General features: G+C 37.7%; 1 protein-coding gene across 1 annotated transcript in view; it reads left to right on the top strand.

Moving 5' to 3' along the window:
* Positions 1-12,928, top strand: part of Csmd1 (CUB and Sushi multiple domains 1) — a 1,328,246-nt gene that overhangs the window by 175,683 nt on the left and 1,139,635 nt on the right. The window contains exon 3 of the mRNA XM_077109222.1: positions 5,508-5,620. Within this exon, the coding sequence (XP_076965337.1) occupies positions 5,508-5,620 (113 nt within the window). The remainder of the gene's footprint in view (positions 1-5,507; positions 5,621-12,928) is intronic.

The raw sequence follows: 12,928 nt of genomic DNA, 5'->3' as shown, positions 1-12,928 counted from the left end.
ATACATTGCTGGAGGGATTGCAAATTGGTGCAACCAATCTGGAAAGCAGAATGGAGATTCCTTAGAAAACTTGGAATGGAACCACCATTCAACTCAGCTATACCCAAAGGTTTTAAAAACAGCATACGATAGCAAAGCTGCCACATCAATGTTCATAGCAGCTCAATTCACAAAAGCTAAACTGTGGAAACTTAGATGCCCTTCAGTAGGTGAATGGATAAAGAAACTATATATATATAACATACATAACATAACATACATACTTACACAATGGAATATTAATTAACATTAAAAGAGAATGAAATTATGGCATTTTCAGGTAAGTGGATGGAGTTGGAGAATATCATGCTAAGTGAAGTAAGCCAATCCCCCAAAAAACAAAGGCTGAATGTTTTCTCTGATAAGTGGATGCTGATTCATGATGGGGGGTGGCACTGAAGATGAATGGAAGAACTTTGGATTTGGCAAAATCTAAATGCCAAAAAGGAAGTTAGTGATGTTGACAGCTTTATATGTTGTATTCTGTTGGAACGTTCAAAGATTATGCATGGCTTTGTGTATCCCTGTTCTGTCTTGGCCAACTAAACCTGGGTGGAGAAGGTAGAATAGCTGCTGCAAGCCATCAATGTAGATTATTTCACTTACCTCCTTCTAGAAAGTTCTCATTTGTTTTCCCATCTTTCACTTCAGATTGTCTCTTGAATGTAGCAAATGTGTTAACTGCACATATATCTTTTAGTAAGCATTCAATTAATTATTTTAAGAATGAAAAACAGACCTGGATTAACTAATATTGTACTTCAGACAAAACGTATAGTAAGTTGCAGACTCAAAGCTGTTTGGATAATAATTGTCAAAATAATATTAGCTACAACCAGCTTTTTGAAAAACATTAAGTCTCATATTTTATCCTTGGCATGAACTCTTCCAAATGACATGTAATGGGACCAATAGATGAACACAGTACAGAGCGGAGGATTCCACAAAATCTAGTGAAGCTCTCAGTTAATAGTGGAGGAACTGCTGGTGGAGTCCTTATTTCTCAGTCTTGAAAGCTTTCATGAAAGACCTGGGTACTATTTTGCTGAAAAACTCTTCCTGAAGAAATTAATTTCTTAGGTCAAGTCTCCATAAACTATATTTTGAGTATAATCATGTTGGTATATGTCCTGAAGCATGATATTACCAAGTATTGAGGATTAATGTCAGTTTGGCAACATTTGGCTTTACAGAAATTTTCTTTAAAGCAATTATTATTTCAGAAAAAAAGATTTAACTTAGTGGTATTTCCCAATTTACTTAAAATATGCACTTGACATTTTAACTAAGCTGTAGTTTTAAATATATTTGACATTTTCAAATCACAAACACTGTAGATTATGCAATAAATACAAAGTGTGATTTTGAAGTGTACCTCTTTAATGAATTCATAACTCCCTCATTAATTTACGGAAAATAAACAATGCCTACTCTGGTCTTCTCTTCCTCTGAGCTTATCACTGAATTTGCCTTTTTCTCTCTAGCATTACCACTTCTAACATTTGAGATTATTGCAATGGCGTTAGTGATTTAAATATCTTAAATGATAATGCATTGCATAATAGTTTGGATCTATTTCTAGGAGCAATTCATCCTAGTAATTTCTTGAAAAATGGAAACATAAACTTCAGTTGTGAACCTTGTACTTCTGCCGAGTGAACATGTAGGTCCTAGAATTCAGAATGCTAAGCAGTCCTTCCCGGCTTTACCCTGCCATCGCTCCCCGTTTGACAGGTGTGCTCTGTCAGTTACCCACATTGCTGAAAGTAGAGGGGAGGAGGAAATAGAGTAAATGAGATTCTACAGGACGACAGAACAGGGGTGCAAGTAGAAAAGACAACAAGGAGGGACATGGTTGGACTGACACCAACCATACATTTTTTTTTTTTTTTTAACTAGGAATGAAATTGATTTGTTGTCACTGTCCTGAAACCAAATTCCTTTTCCTAAGGATTCTCTTCTTCCTCTTGCAAACATTTTAGCTGGGGCCTCAGACAGAAGCCTGATGCTGTGAGTGAAATGTGTGGTTTTCCATAGTGGAGACCACAGCATAAACTCAGACCCCTTACAGCTTAACTCTCAGTGCCAGCCCCTGATTAAGTGGGCCAGGCTGTGTGTGGGGAGAAGAGTCTGTTGGGCAGGTGGTAGGGAATGAACACCAACAGAAAGATGGACATTCGTGACTCCATGTACACTCTGGTCATCCCAAATAATTTTAGGATGTCATCACCTTAATTCTCTCATTCTAACTTTTAAAGTCGCAACATATGAAGAAAGGGGTCAAATTTTTACATGTTGTCGGTGATACCAATTTGATAAGGAAAAATGAAGAGAGGACAGCTGATGGACTTCTCTTTTGTTTTGGTAACTCTCATTAGCATAGTACTTTAATGACCATGACATGGCCAGCGGGAGACCCATCTTTCTCCAACCTGCTCAATTCATGTTAGATTGCATTATTTTGCCCTCAGGTACGACTGCGTCCCTTCCATTCCAGCAGAGGGATCACACGTGCACGTTTTCTCTGCACATGTTCATGCTGAGCTCCTTTTAACCCCATCACTGACATTGCCTTTAAGAGCCTTAGCATCATGGAGCTTTTACCTGAGATAATGTAGTTCAATTGTGGCTGTCTGTAATCTCTGTCCTTTAACGTAATCCCTGTTCTAAACTCATTAAGTAAAGAGAACACAAAATTGTATTTTTTACAGTGCTGTCATGTATTTTTTTATCTAACTTGTTCTAATAGAGATTTAAAACTTCAATGGTCAACTGCCAAATTAAAAAATCCTCAATGGTTTTTGGTTATTATTTTGGAAATAAATGACATTTTTAAGTGTTTAAATACTAATTGTTGGTTTTCTACTAAGTTGGTTACTATCATTTTTATGAATGTTTTCCTGAATGTCTCTCAGACTCTAACGTTCTAATGTATTTTTAATTAAACTGCTTAATGTGAGATGATCATAGATTCACATATGCTTATGATAAATTTTGCAGAGAAATTCTGTTTACTCCTCACCATTAACCCCAGAAAAGATACCTTAGGAAGCTGTAGTAAAATAACATTCCCAGGACGCAGACTGGGTGCAGTGTGGACCAGAACTCTCTGGCCCAGGAAGGGTTGCTGGGTATATGCCAGGAGAGTGGTGCCTGGGTACTGGTTGGTGGCACCTGTGTGTTTAGCCTGTAGGACAATCAGAGTCACCTCTCCAGGGTGTCTGCACCACCTGTGGGTCCCAGGAGCCCCATATCAGCGGTCAGTTGTGTCTTCATCCTACCCAGCCTTCACTGGCACTCTAGAGTGGTATAGTGCTATTTCTCCCTGTCCTCACAACTGGTGAGATGAAGCCTCTCACATGTTGGCTGACTTCATGTCCCTGGGTGATGTCATTATCCATGGCTTTTCCCAACTTCTAATTGCTACCGTTCTTCCACAGACAAGCCTTGAGGGTTTAACAGATATTCTAGATGCCCGGCCATTTTCTGATGTGGGGTTTGCTCATATTTTTTCAATCTTTCATCTTCTTTTCCAGAAAGTGTTTAAATTTTTATACTGTCCAATTTATTAGTTTTCACTCATTTGGATTTTAATTCAGGTGTTAAGTCTCAGAACTCTTTCCCTGAACTAGACCCTGAAGACTTTATCCTATATTTTTCTAAAAGTCATAGATTTTCATTCATGATTGTGATCCACCTTGAATTAATGGTCACAAAGGTGTTAGACCAAGGTCTCGAGCATTTTTTGCAGGAGACTGGCAGGGCCATTCAATGGTTCCAGCTTAATTCGTCAAACTCTTCTACCAAGTTGCTTTTATACCTTTGTCAAATTGGGCATATTTATACAGGTCTTTTACTGCGTCTTTGGTTTTGATCTATTGTATAATAACAAACATTGTATGGGTTTATCCCTTTGCCAGTGCACCAATAACAAATATTTTCACTGATGTAGATCCTGCAATTGGGTAGATGGTGTCCTTCTATTTTACTTACTTTATTTGTTTTCGTAATTGGTAGAGCTATTCTGTTTTTTTTTTCCTGCCTTTCCATATAAAGTATAGAATAATCCTGTCTATATTTACAAGGGTGTGGCTTAGACTTAGAATTCTCCTTTGAGACACCTCCCCGAGCACAGAGTGACTGCTTTGCCCCTGGGGTGATGGCCAACTGCACTATTCTATGCCATACTGGTCGCCTCCTTTCTCCAGAGCACTGCCCGGTGTCTGGCTGCAGCACAAACATTTCAAGAGTAAAATGTAATTAGTCAACTACTTGGTTTTGTACCATTTTCATGTTTTCTCATAAATTTTAATATACACACATATATAACTTGGCTTTTATTTGTATTTCAATTAAGAAAATGACTAAAATTGATTTATAAGAAATTGTGGCAGTATATTACAGTCATGTAAAACTAAAGAAGTATTGATTTTTTTAAAAAATAAAACCCATGTAGAAAACTTAAAGTGATTGACACAAAATGATGATAGTAAACAACAAAATAACATATCATAAATTACATCACAATTGTGCAATTATTCTGTGACTTAACCCCGATCTGCTTTTAAGCTTGCTCTGTAATTTTATTAATCCATTATTGTTTTATTTGTGCACAATCAATCATGAGGATTGGCTCCAGAGTATGGATCCCACACCTAGAGGAGCTGTAACGAGGCATTTAGTACTGCAGGGTGCTGGCAGGCTCCGTTCTGCTGCTGGGGACAGGCAGGCACACTGCCTTTGCATCATAGCTTGTGCCCAGGCCACCCTATAGCACATATCTACACACAAACCTATTTAATTAGGAAACTTTGGGTAAAATATAAATTGATGTAGTCTCTCTTTGGCCTTTGGAAAAACTGTTAATTTTCAAATTACTGTGCATATTAATTACTATACTAGTCTCCTCACACAGATTTCTGGGTTTGTCATCCTTAAAACTTTCAAATGTACCCAAGCGTAGTGATCATGAAAACCACTTAGAATCCAAAAGATATTTTCTTGTAAAATCAACATTAGGATGGATTCCTTTCACCTCAGCACAAGCAGAATTGTATGTATCTTTCTCTCAAGAGAAGCCAAAATTTTATTTAGCAGAGTAATAACTTAGGAGAGAAAGAAAGAATTCAAAGCACATGCAAAGTCACAGGGAACTTGAATAAGGGGGGCTGTGCCTTCCTGTGGTAGCTTCCCATCCTGCGGGTAGAACAGTGGTGCATAATTCCTTCAAGAAGTGTCCTCAAAAGTTACTTAATTAAACAAATTCTGGTGCTTGGTAATGCTTCAGTTCAGTCACTAACAAGTCACATATGTGGATTGTCCGACTGTTTTGCAGCATCCCACATGGCTAAGACTTAACCAAACGACTTCATCAAGTACGATTTTCAGGAAAATGTATGCCTTTTCACTGTGCCATGTTCCCTTCAGCCAAACTCTGCTTCACCATGTTCCTCTTCTTTTGACTTTAGGCTGTCGGGATTTCAGCTGCCCTCCTCCATAGTGAGCTCCGGGTCTGTCCTCACTCTGTGGTTCACCACCGACTTCGCAGTGAGCGCCCAGGGCTTCAAGGCACTGTATGAAGGTAGGAGACTGCACTCGGCGTGCACACTCACTGCCTCCATGGCCTGACATGCCACTCTGGGTCAGCCATGTTAGGAGGAAGCATGCTGTGTGCATGGTTGGGTAATGATTGGCAGTTGGAAAGCACTATTTCCTACAATTGCCAAATTTTTGAGCACTAAATATTCTTAGTTTTCTGTTATTAATGGGAAATTTCTTGCTTGGGTTGTCCTTTTGTTGATGTGTGGTAGGGAAGTTTTGAAAATATTGGATATAAATCTACTTGTATCACTCACTGTTCAGTGTGAAGAGTTCACTCACAATGTCCAAGAGTTGTGTGAAACTTTTCTGGTACTGTTGCTGATCAGGGTCTGAGGAAAGGAAATTGCATGACATAAAATTTTGCTATCCAAGTTGAAGGTTTTTTATTTCAATTTATTCCAATTTGTTATATGTGACCACAGAAATATTTTGGTGTTACTGTTGTTGCATCCTTGCAAAGTGTGAGTATTTTGTTTGGTTTTTGTGTCTTCATATTTTGTAGTAGATACCTTTGAATTTTGCTATCATTATAAAGCTTGGTTTTGGGTGGAAATAAAAAATACAAGATTGAACTATATAGAGGAAATGATTATTTTAGGCACCATGTTTGAATTGAACTAGTGGCACTAAGTGTAAAGGCTGAAGTGAGTCTACTTTAGTCTTGTTTGGCACTGAGATTTTAATGTTTTCTGTGTCCTATAGTAGCTATCATTGTTAATATAAACTCTGGAGGCTCTAAGTTAAAAAGTAATAATTATAAGTGGAGTTATAAATTAAGTCAATATTGTTTACTTTGGATGCCAAACTCTCCTAAGCCACATCTGCTCATGTTCTTATTTGTAATCCTCAGTACACCTGGGCACAAACATGCTTTGTGGAGAGTTTCAGTTTCATGTGGTTAGTGTAGGTGAAATCAGCGGTAGGAGATTATCAGAAAATTTGAGGACAGAATGTTCTCCTTACACAGATAGATGAACAGAATGATTTTTTCTTTGATTTAAAGTTGTTTTTGGACTGGTGCTGAGGACTATCTATTCTTTGTATCCTAATAGCTTTGAGGATACTGCATTTGTGTATAAACCCACATCAATATCTGAAAAGTGTTAACCACCTTTAAGTAATTACTAACTGTCAAGGAAGAGTGTAATGTTTTGAAAGAAACAGGCTAGCTGAAGATTAATGGATGTGGTTCTCTTTCAAATTCAGTCAGACCTACATAGTACTGCCTGTAAACCATACAATCACATGGTTTATTTTCTACTAAGTCTGCAAAAGTATCACTAAAGCAATCTGTATCAGCTGCTTGTGAAGCACACCGTCTCTAACAAACATCGTGATAGATGCTCAGAAGTCTGATCATGCCCCCCACCGTTCTAGAAAGCCTGTGGCTTCCCTGTCCTCCCTGACATTGACACTTCAGGGCTGATGTTGCAGGAAAGGTTGATGTCAGTGGTTGCCGGGGGAATAATTCTATACAATCTTCTTGGAACATAGTTGGTGTTACTTGTTGTCAGGATGGTACATTTAAAAAGATTGTTGGAACTGTCTCTGTTGGAGAAATATTTTCACATTATTCAAAAGATCAAATAGGAAAATGACTAGAAAAGTCCATAGAACTGTAAGTTCTAAAATAAATGATTTTAAAAATGTATTTTATGAGAAAGCTTTTGTGTAATTTAGATTTTGAATAATAATATGATAATATTGTCTGATATTTATAGGTAAGTACAGCCGGTATTTTGAAAGAAAAAATTTAAAAGAACAGTTAAACACAAAAGTGCTTTGTCAGCAAAGCCAAAATTTACTCCATCACTTAATATCTGTATTTAAAATATTCCTCAATTAGCTTGAAGCTCTTCTGGGAAGATGGAAATGCTCTATCAGGAGAAAACAAAGACCCCCGTAGTCCTCATGTTAGCCTGTGGAGGGAGGGCTCTTCTGCAGGTGGGGGAGGCTCCCCCTGCCCTCCCCCATGTTGTGTGGATCTTCCCAGTTCTGCAGGGAACTGAACCAGCCGTTCCCCAAGGCAGGGCCTGGGGAAAGCAGAGGTTTTATCAAGGACAGTGCATCAATGTGCAGACACGCTGCTTGAACGCAGGACACCTGGTAGATGAACCTAGGGAGCAGGGCCACCAACAGTGCAGAGACAGGTCTCAGTTTGGTACCAGTTGTACTGTGATGATTCAGATTTCCTTCCACCCCAGCCATTTTTATTTGAAGAGATTGCTCATCTAGTAATTCTTTGAGCCAAATAATATAATAACATTTTGATGTATGATCCAAGAGCGCTAAAGGAAATTGAATTTAGATTAAAATACTAAATCAACTATTAAAAATAAAATTTTATAGTTCTTAAAGTAGGACTGCTTTCTTCCCATTAAAATTAGGAGTTATTTAGTATTACCAGATTGTTATTTATTTATTTATTTATTTTAGATTTAATTTACTGGCTTCATCTGAGGAAATCTTCTAAACTTCCAAGATCTGTTGAAACATGATAACCTTGGCACTGATCCTAATGTGGGCACTGAACTCCAGTGCTCTCGGCAGTAATTTTGGATAAACATTATTTACATAAATTATTATTCATATGCGGAAACATTAAGGTACATAATGAATGTGAAAACAATGAATTAAAATATTCCAATTAATGTGTTCAGCCATTGAATTTAACTCTGAAAATCAAATAGAAACACTTATAAATTTCCTCCTAACATTGCTCACTAAAAGTATTTGACTTTCTGCATATGAACCCTTTAGGGTCTTAGCAAGTAAGTTCATAGTTGTTGAAATCAGCACATTTTCACTAGGAAATGGAGAATGAATTTAAAGTTACTAAATTAATAGAGTGCTCTTGTAATAGTTTATCTGCTAGTTCCATTCTTCAACAGTATTCTCCATTGTGAACTAAATAATTTGCATAAATTGCTGATGAATTTAAAAACAGAAAATATTAAGGTTATATGTAATTTAAAATAGCACAAATGACTATAAAATTTCCTATGTGTGCCCAAATTTGAAGTACTGAGTCCACGAATAGCATTAATTCCTAAGTTTTTGCCTATCTTCTTTCAAGATCTTAGTTAATTAAAATATAATGATTTGTTCATTAAGCTTATCTGTGTTCTAAGAACGATATCATCTGGGAGGTAAGAAAACTGTGGAAACATGGAAAACCTTAGGGACCAGGAGTTAGCACATCCACCCGGCAGCACAAGGAGAAGGGCTCTCCAAAGCTGGCCACTCTGCAGCTGCTTCTGTGTGTGCATCAGGTTTTAGAAGGGAATGCCTTTATTTTCCTAAAGCTTCTACTTTTTAGTAACAAAATAATTTAATAACAAAAATGTTTAGTAATTTAGTAACAAAAATGTTGGAAACACTGGTGAGTGCATGGTGAAAACCCCTGGGCCAAGCATTTTAAATAAGATCACGTTTGTTACTGTGCATCTTTACTTATCCAAAACTCTTTCCATGTTTCATGAAATAATGGGTGATTTTTCAAATGCTGACTTTTAATAATGTAAGCACTGAATATATTTTTAATATTCAATTTTTGTGAATTATTTACCATAATTTAGGCTGGTTTCTTAGGGATCGTTTCATTTCATTTTGTTTTACATGAAATAAGTTTTCTTTGAAATTGCATTGTTTTCTGTCATCCAGTATTTTGTGAAAAACAAAATCTGTGTATAATACAACTTACATTTGGATCGAAAACACCAACTCTTTAAGTCCTTGGGTCCTGTGAGTGTTTATTCACTAGGATCAATATCTGCTGCACATAGGACATTTCTCAAAAGTCAAGGTAATTCCATAGATTTGGAACCAATTCTATTTTTAACTATTAGCAAATGCTTTATTCATGGAATGCCAGATTAAAAAAAAACATAAATGAAAATATATGCATTTTTGAGATGGATACTTTGCCATAATGAAATTGGCAAAGCAGAGGAAAGGGCAGCAAGGATTTCTTGACTTAAGCAAAGCCAAAGAGAAACGAAGGGAATCTGCTCCCATTCCGAGGACTGTGGATGTGGTGGCTGGGAGGGGGGAGGCTGTCTCACCCACCCAGCCTCCAGCCGGGCATCAGAGTCCTGCCTTCACACACTCAGCATTTATCTCAGTTTCCAAGGTGCCATCTTCAAATCTGTTGGCCTTCAATTTTATGCATGAAATTATAAGAATCAGATTATCAGAATTTAGTTTAATGAACAAATCCTGGAGGTATAGTGTGGAGGAATTCCATATTACTAAAAAGCAAAGCTTCGCATATGGCAGGAAATTGCTTTTCATATAAAATAAATAGCTTGTTTATTGACGTGGGAAAATGCAATTGCTGATAAAGATGATCTAAGGGACTCCCTTGGATTCTAAGGAATTCTGTCATGTTTGTTTTTGTCTTAAAATCATTCATTCTATCAGCCATAACAGTATGTTCCGCCAATTAAAGTATATGCCTCTGTGGACAGATGATAAATGATTGATAGATAGACAGACAGATGGATGGGTGCCTGGGATTGTGTAATGCTCTGCATGCATTTCCTATAGTGAGGCTGAAAACTACAGTAATTAAATTTCTTAAAATCCCCTAAGTACTAACTAGTGAAAGCAGAAACTCAACACCTATCTACATAAGTTCTGAAGTTTTGTTTCATAATCACTCACCATCCTCTCAGATATGGTTTATCTGTGAGTACACACCTGTGCAAATACAAATCCATGCACACATGGACATATTTATTTGTGAACGTCCATGTTTGCACAGAGAGGGTGTGTGGCGTGTGGCTAGACAATGGGACACATTGGGTCACCCCATGTATTTTCCAGGCTTTCACTTAGCATGTCTGGAACCTTGGAACAGAGCCTGTCCCCAGCACCAGTGACAAGAGTGAGGAACGGGGCCCAGCACTCACGCTGCCCTAGGAGAGAGAGCAGGCAGGAGAAGGAAAGCCAGCCCCCGGGGCAGGGTGATCGTGAGGTCCATACTGACTTCCTCTGGAGGCACCCGGTTCAAGCTTGGGTGCTGGGAGCCTGCTTTATGCCAGGACCTGAGCTGAAGTCCCTGAGGAAGGCAGACAGGAGGAGGATGTTTCTGAGTGAGGGAGAAACATGCAGAAATGTGGGAAAAGCAAGAGAGCAGCCTTGAGCAAGACAGGCTAAATAGACAGGAGAGGGGAATGCGTACGGGAGCTGGAGTTGAGGGAACGGGTTCCCAGGGGCCACAGGGAGCCTGGGTCAGCCCGGCCTGGACTCTCCTGCAGTCAGGAAGCCCGGGTGTACATTGTTCAACAGGTGAGACAGGAACTCGTGCCGTGAGGTGCAACAAAACCAAACAAACAAACAAAACTGAATTCATTTCATTGTACTGTGATATAAAGTAGAACGTTTTTTGAAGGTCTTTGCTTCAGTTTTATAACTTTGTCAACTTTGGGTTTGTAATTCATAGTTTTAGTGTTCAAGATACATGCAGGGAGAAGGAGGAGAGATGGACTGAGTGAATTCTGAATTGCTGTAGCACTTTTGAGCCATCAGATGGCACTTACTATGACCTCTCTTGCGGCCATTTTTCTTTATGACATTGAGACAAAAATTGAATCTAAGAAAAATGTAGATCCTTCACATTTGACAGAGTAAATATTCAAAGATTCTTTTTTATAAAAGCTGGGGAACAATAGGTCAAAAAGTATAAAGTGACATGTCAGGGTGGTAAGTTCCAATGTTCAAGTGCACACTAGGATAACTATAGTTCAAAATAGTAGTGTGTATTTCCAAACAGTAGAGATAGTTTTGAATAACCCTTCCACATAGAAACAATGTGTTCATGAGGTGATGGGTGTTAAATATGCTTTGATTGTTATTTGATTACTATTCAATTTATGTTTATACTGAAATCAATACACTATACCTCATAAATATATACAATTATAATTTTAATTGAAAACAAAAGTTAGTAGTTGGAGTTCTGGGACAATCTTGAGGTCTTTGATCTACTTTGAGGTAAATCTCTTTCAGGGTGAGGGATAGAGACCTAGTTTCCTTCTTCTATATACAGATAGACAGTTTTCCTAGCACCATTAAATAAGCTGTCTTTTCTCTAACATGTATTTGGCACCTTCATCAAGTACTGTGCCCACATGGGTCAGTCTCTGTGTCTTAGTGGTCTACATGTCTTAGTGGTCTACGTGTCTATTTGGATGCCAACACCATGGAGTTTCTGTTACTATAGCTCTGTAAGATGATTTGAGAACAGGTTTTGTGAGGCCTACTGCGTCGCTCTTCTTGCTCAGGACTTCTTTGGATATTCTTGGTATTCTTTCAAATAATTTTTGAGACTATTTTTTCCCCTAGTTCTGTGAAGAATATCATCAGTATTTTGATGAGGATTGCACTGAATCTGTATCACACTTTTTGGTGGTATGGTTGTTATGACAATATTAATTCTGCCTATTCAGATCGATTCTAAGATCTTCTTCAGGCTCTTTTCCAGTATTCCATAGTTTTTAATATAGAAATCTTCTTACCTCTTTGGTTATATTTATTCCCAAGTATGTGTTTGTTTTTGAAGACATTGTGAATAGGATAGTTTTCCTGATTTCTTTCTCAGCAGATTTATTATTTGAGTATAGGAAAGGGATTGAATTACATATGTTGAACTTGTATCCTGCTAATTTGCTGGATTTATTTCTCAGCTCTAGAAATCTTCTGGTAGAGTCTTTTTGGACCTTATACGTAGAGGATCATGTCATCAGCAAACAGAAAATTTGACTTCTTTTCCAGTTTATATCTCTTTAATTTCCTTCTCTTGACTGACTTTTCTGGCTAGAATTTCAAGAACTATGTTAAACAGGAGTGGTAATAGTAGCCATGAAAATCAAAAGTACATTGAGATTTCACCAGCTAGAGTGGAAGCCATCAAGAGTACAAATAAGAATAAATGATGATTAGGATATGTCAATAATGGTAACTCATACATTGATGGGGGGACTGAAACTTAGTACAATCACTCTGGAAAGCAGTGTGGAGATTCCTCAAAAGAGTGGGAATAGGACCACCGTATGACCCAGATGTTCCACTCCTCAGTGTTTATCCAAAATAATAAAATAAGCCTACTAGAATGATACATCCACATTAATGTTTATAGCACCACAAATCATAATAGCCAAGCTATGGTACCAGCCCAGGTGCCTGTCAACAGACGAATGGATCAAGAAAATATTGTATATATATAAACAATGGAATTTTGCCCAGCCATAAAGAACAACAAAGTCATGGCATTCACTGTTAAATG

Source organism: Callospermophilus lateralis, chromosome 4, assembly GCF_048772815.1.
Source record: "Callospermophilus lateralis isolate mCalLat2 chromosome 4, mCalLat2.hap1, whole genome shotgun sequence".
NCBI lineage: Eukaryota > Metazoa > Chordata > Mammalia > Rodentia > Sciuridae > Callospermophilus > Callospermophilus lateralis.
Note: the sequence above shows the minus strand (reverse complement) of the source record. Positions and strands in the feature narration are given on the sequence as shown.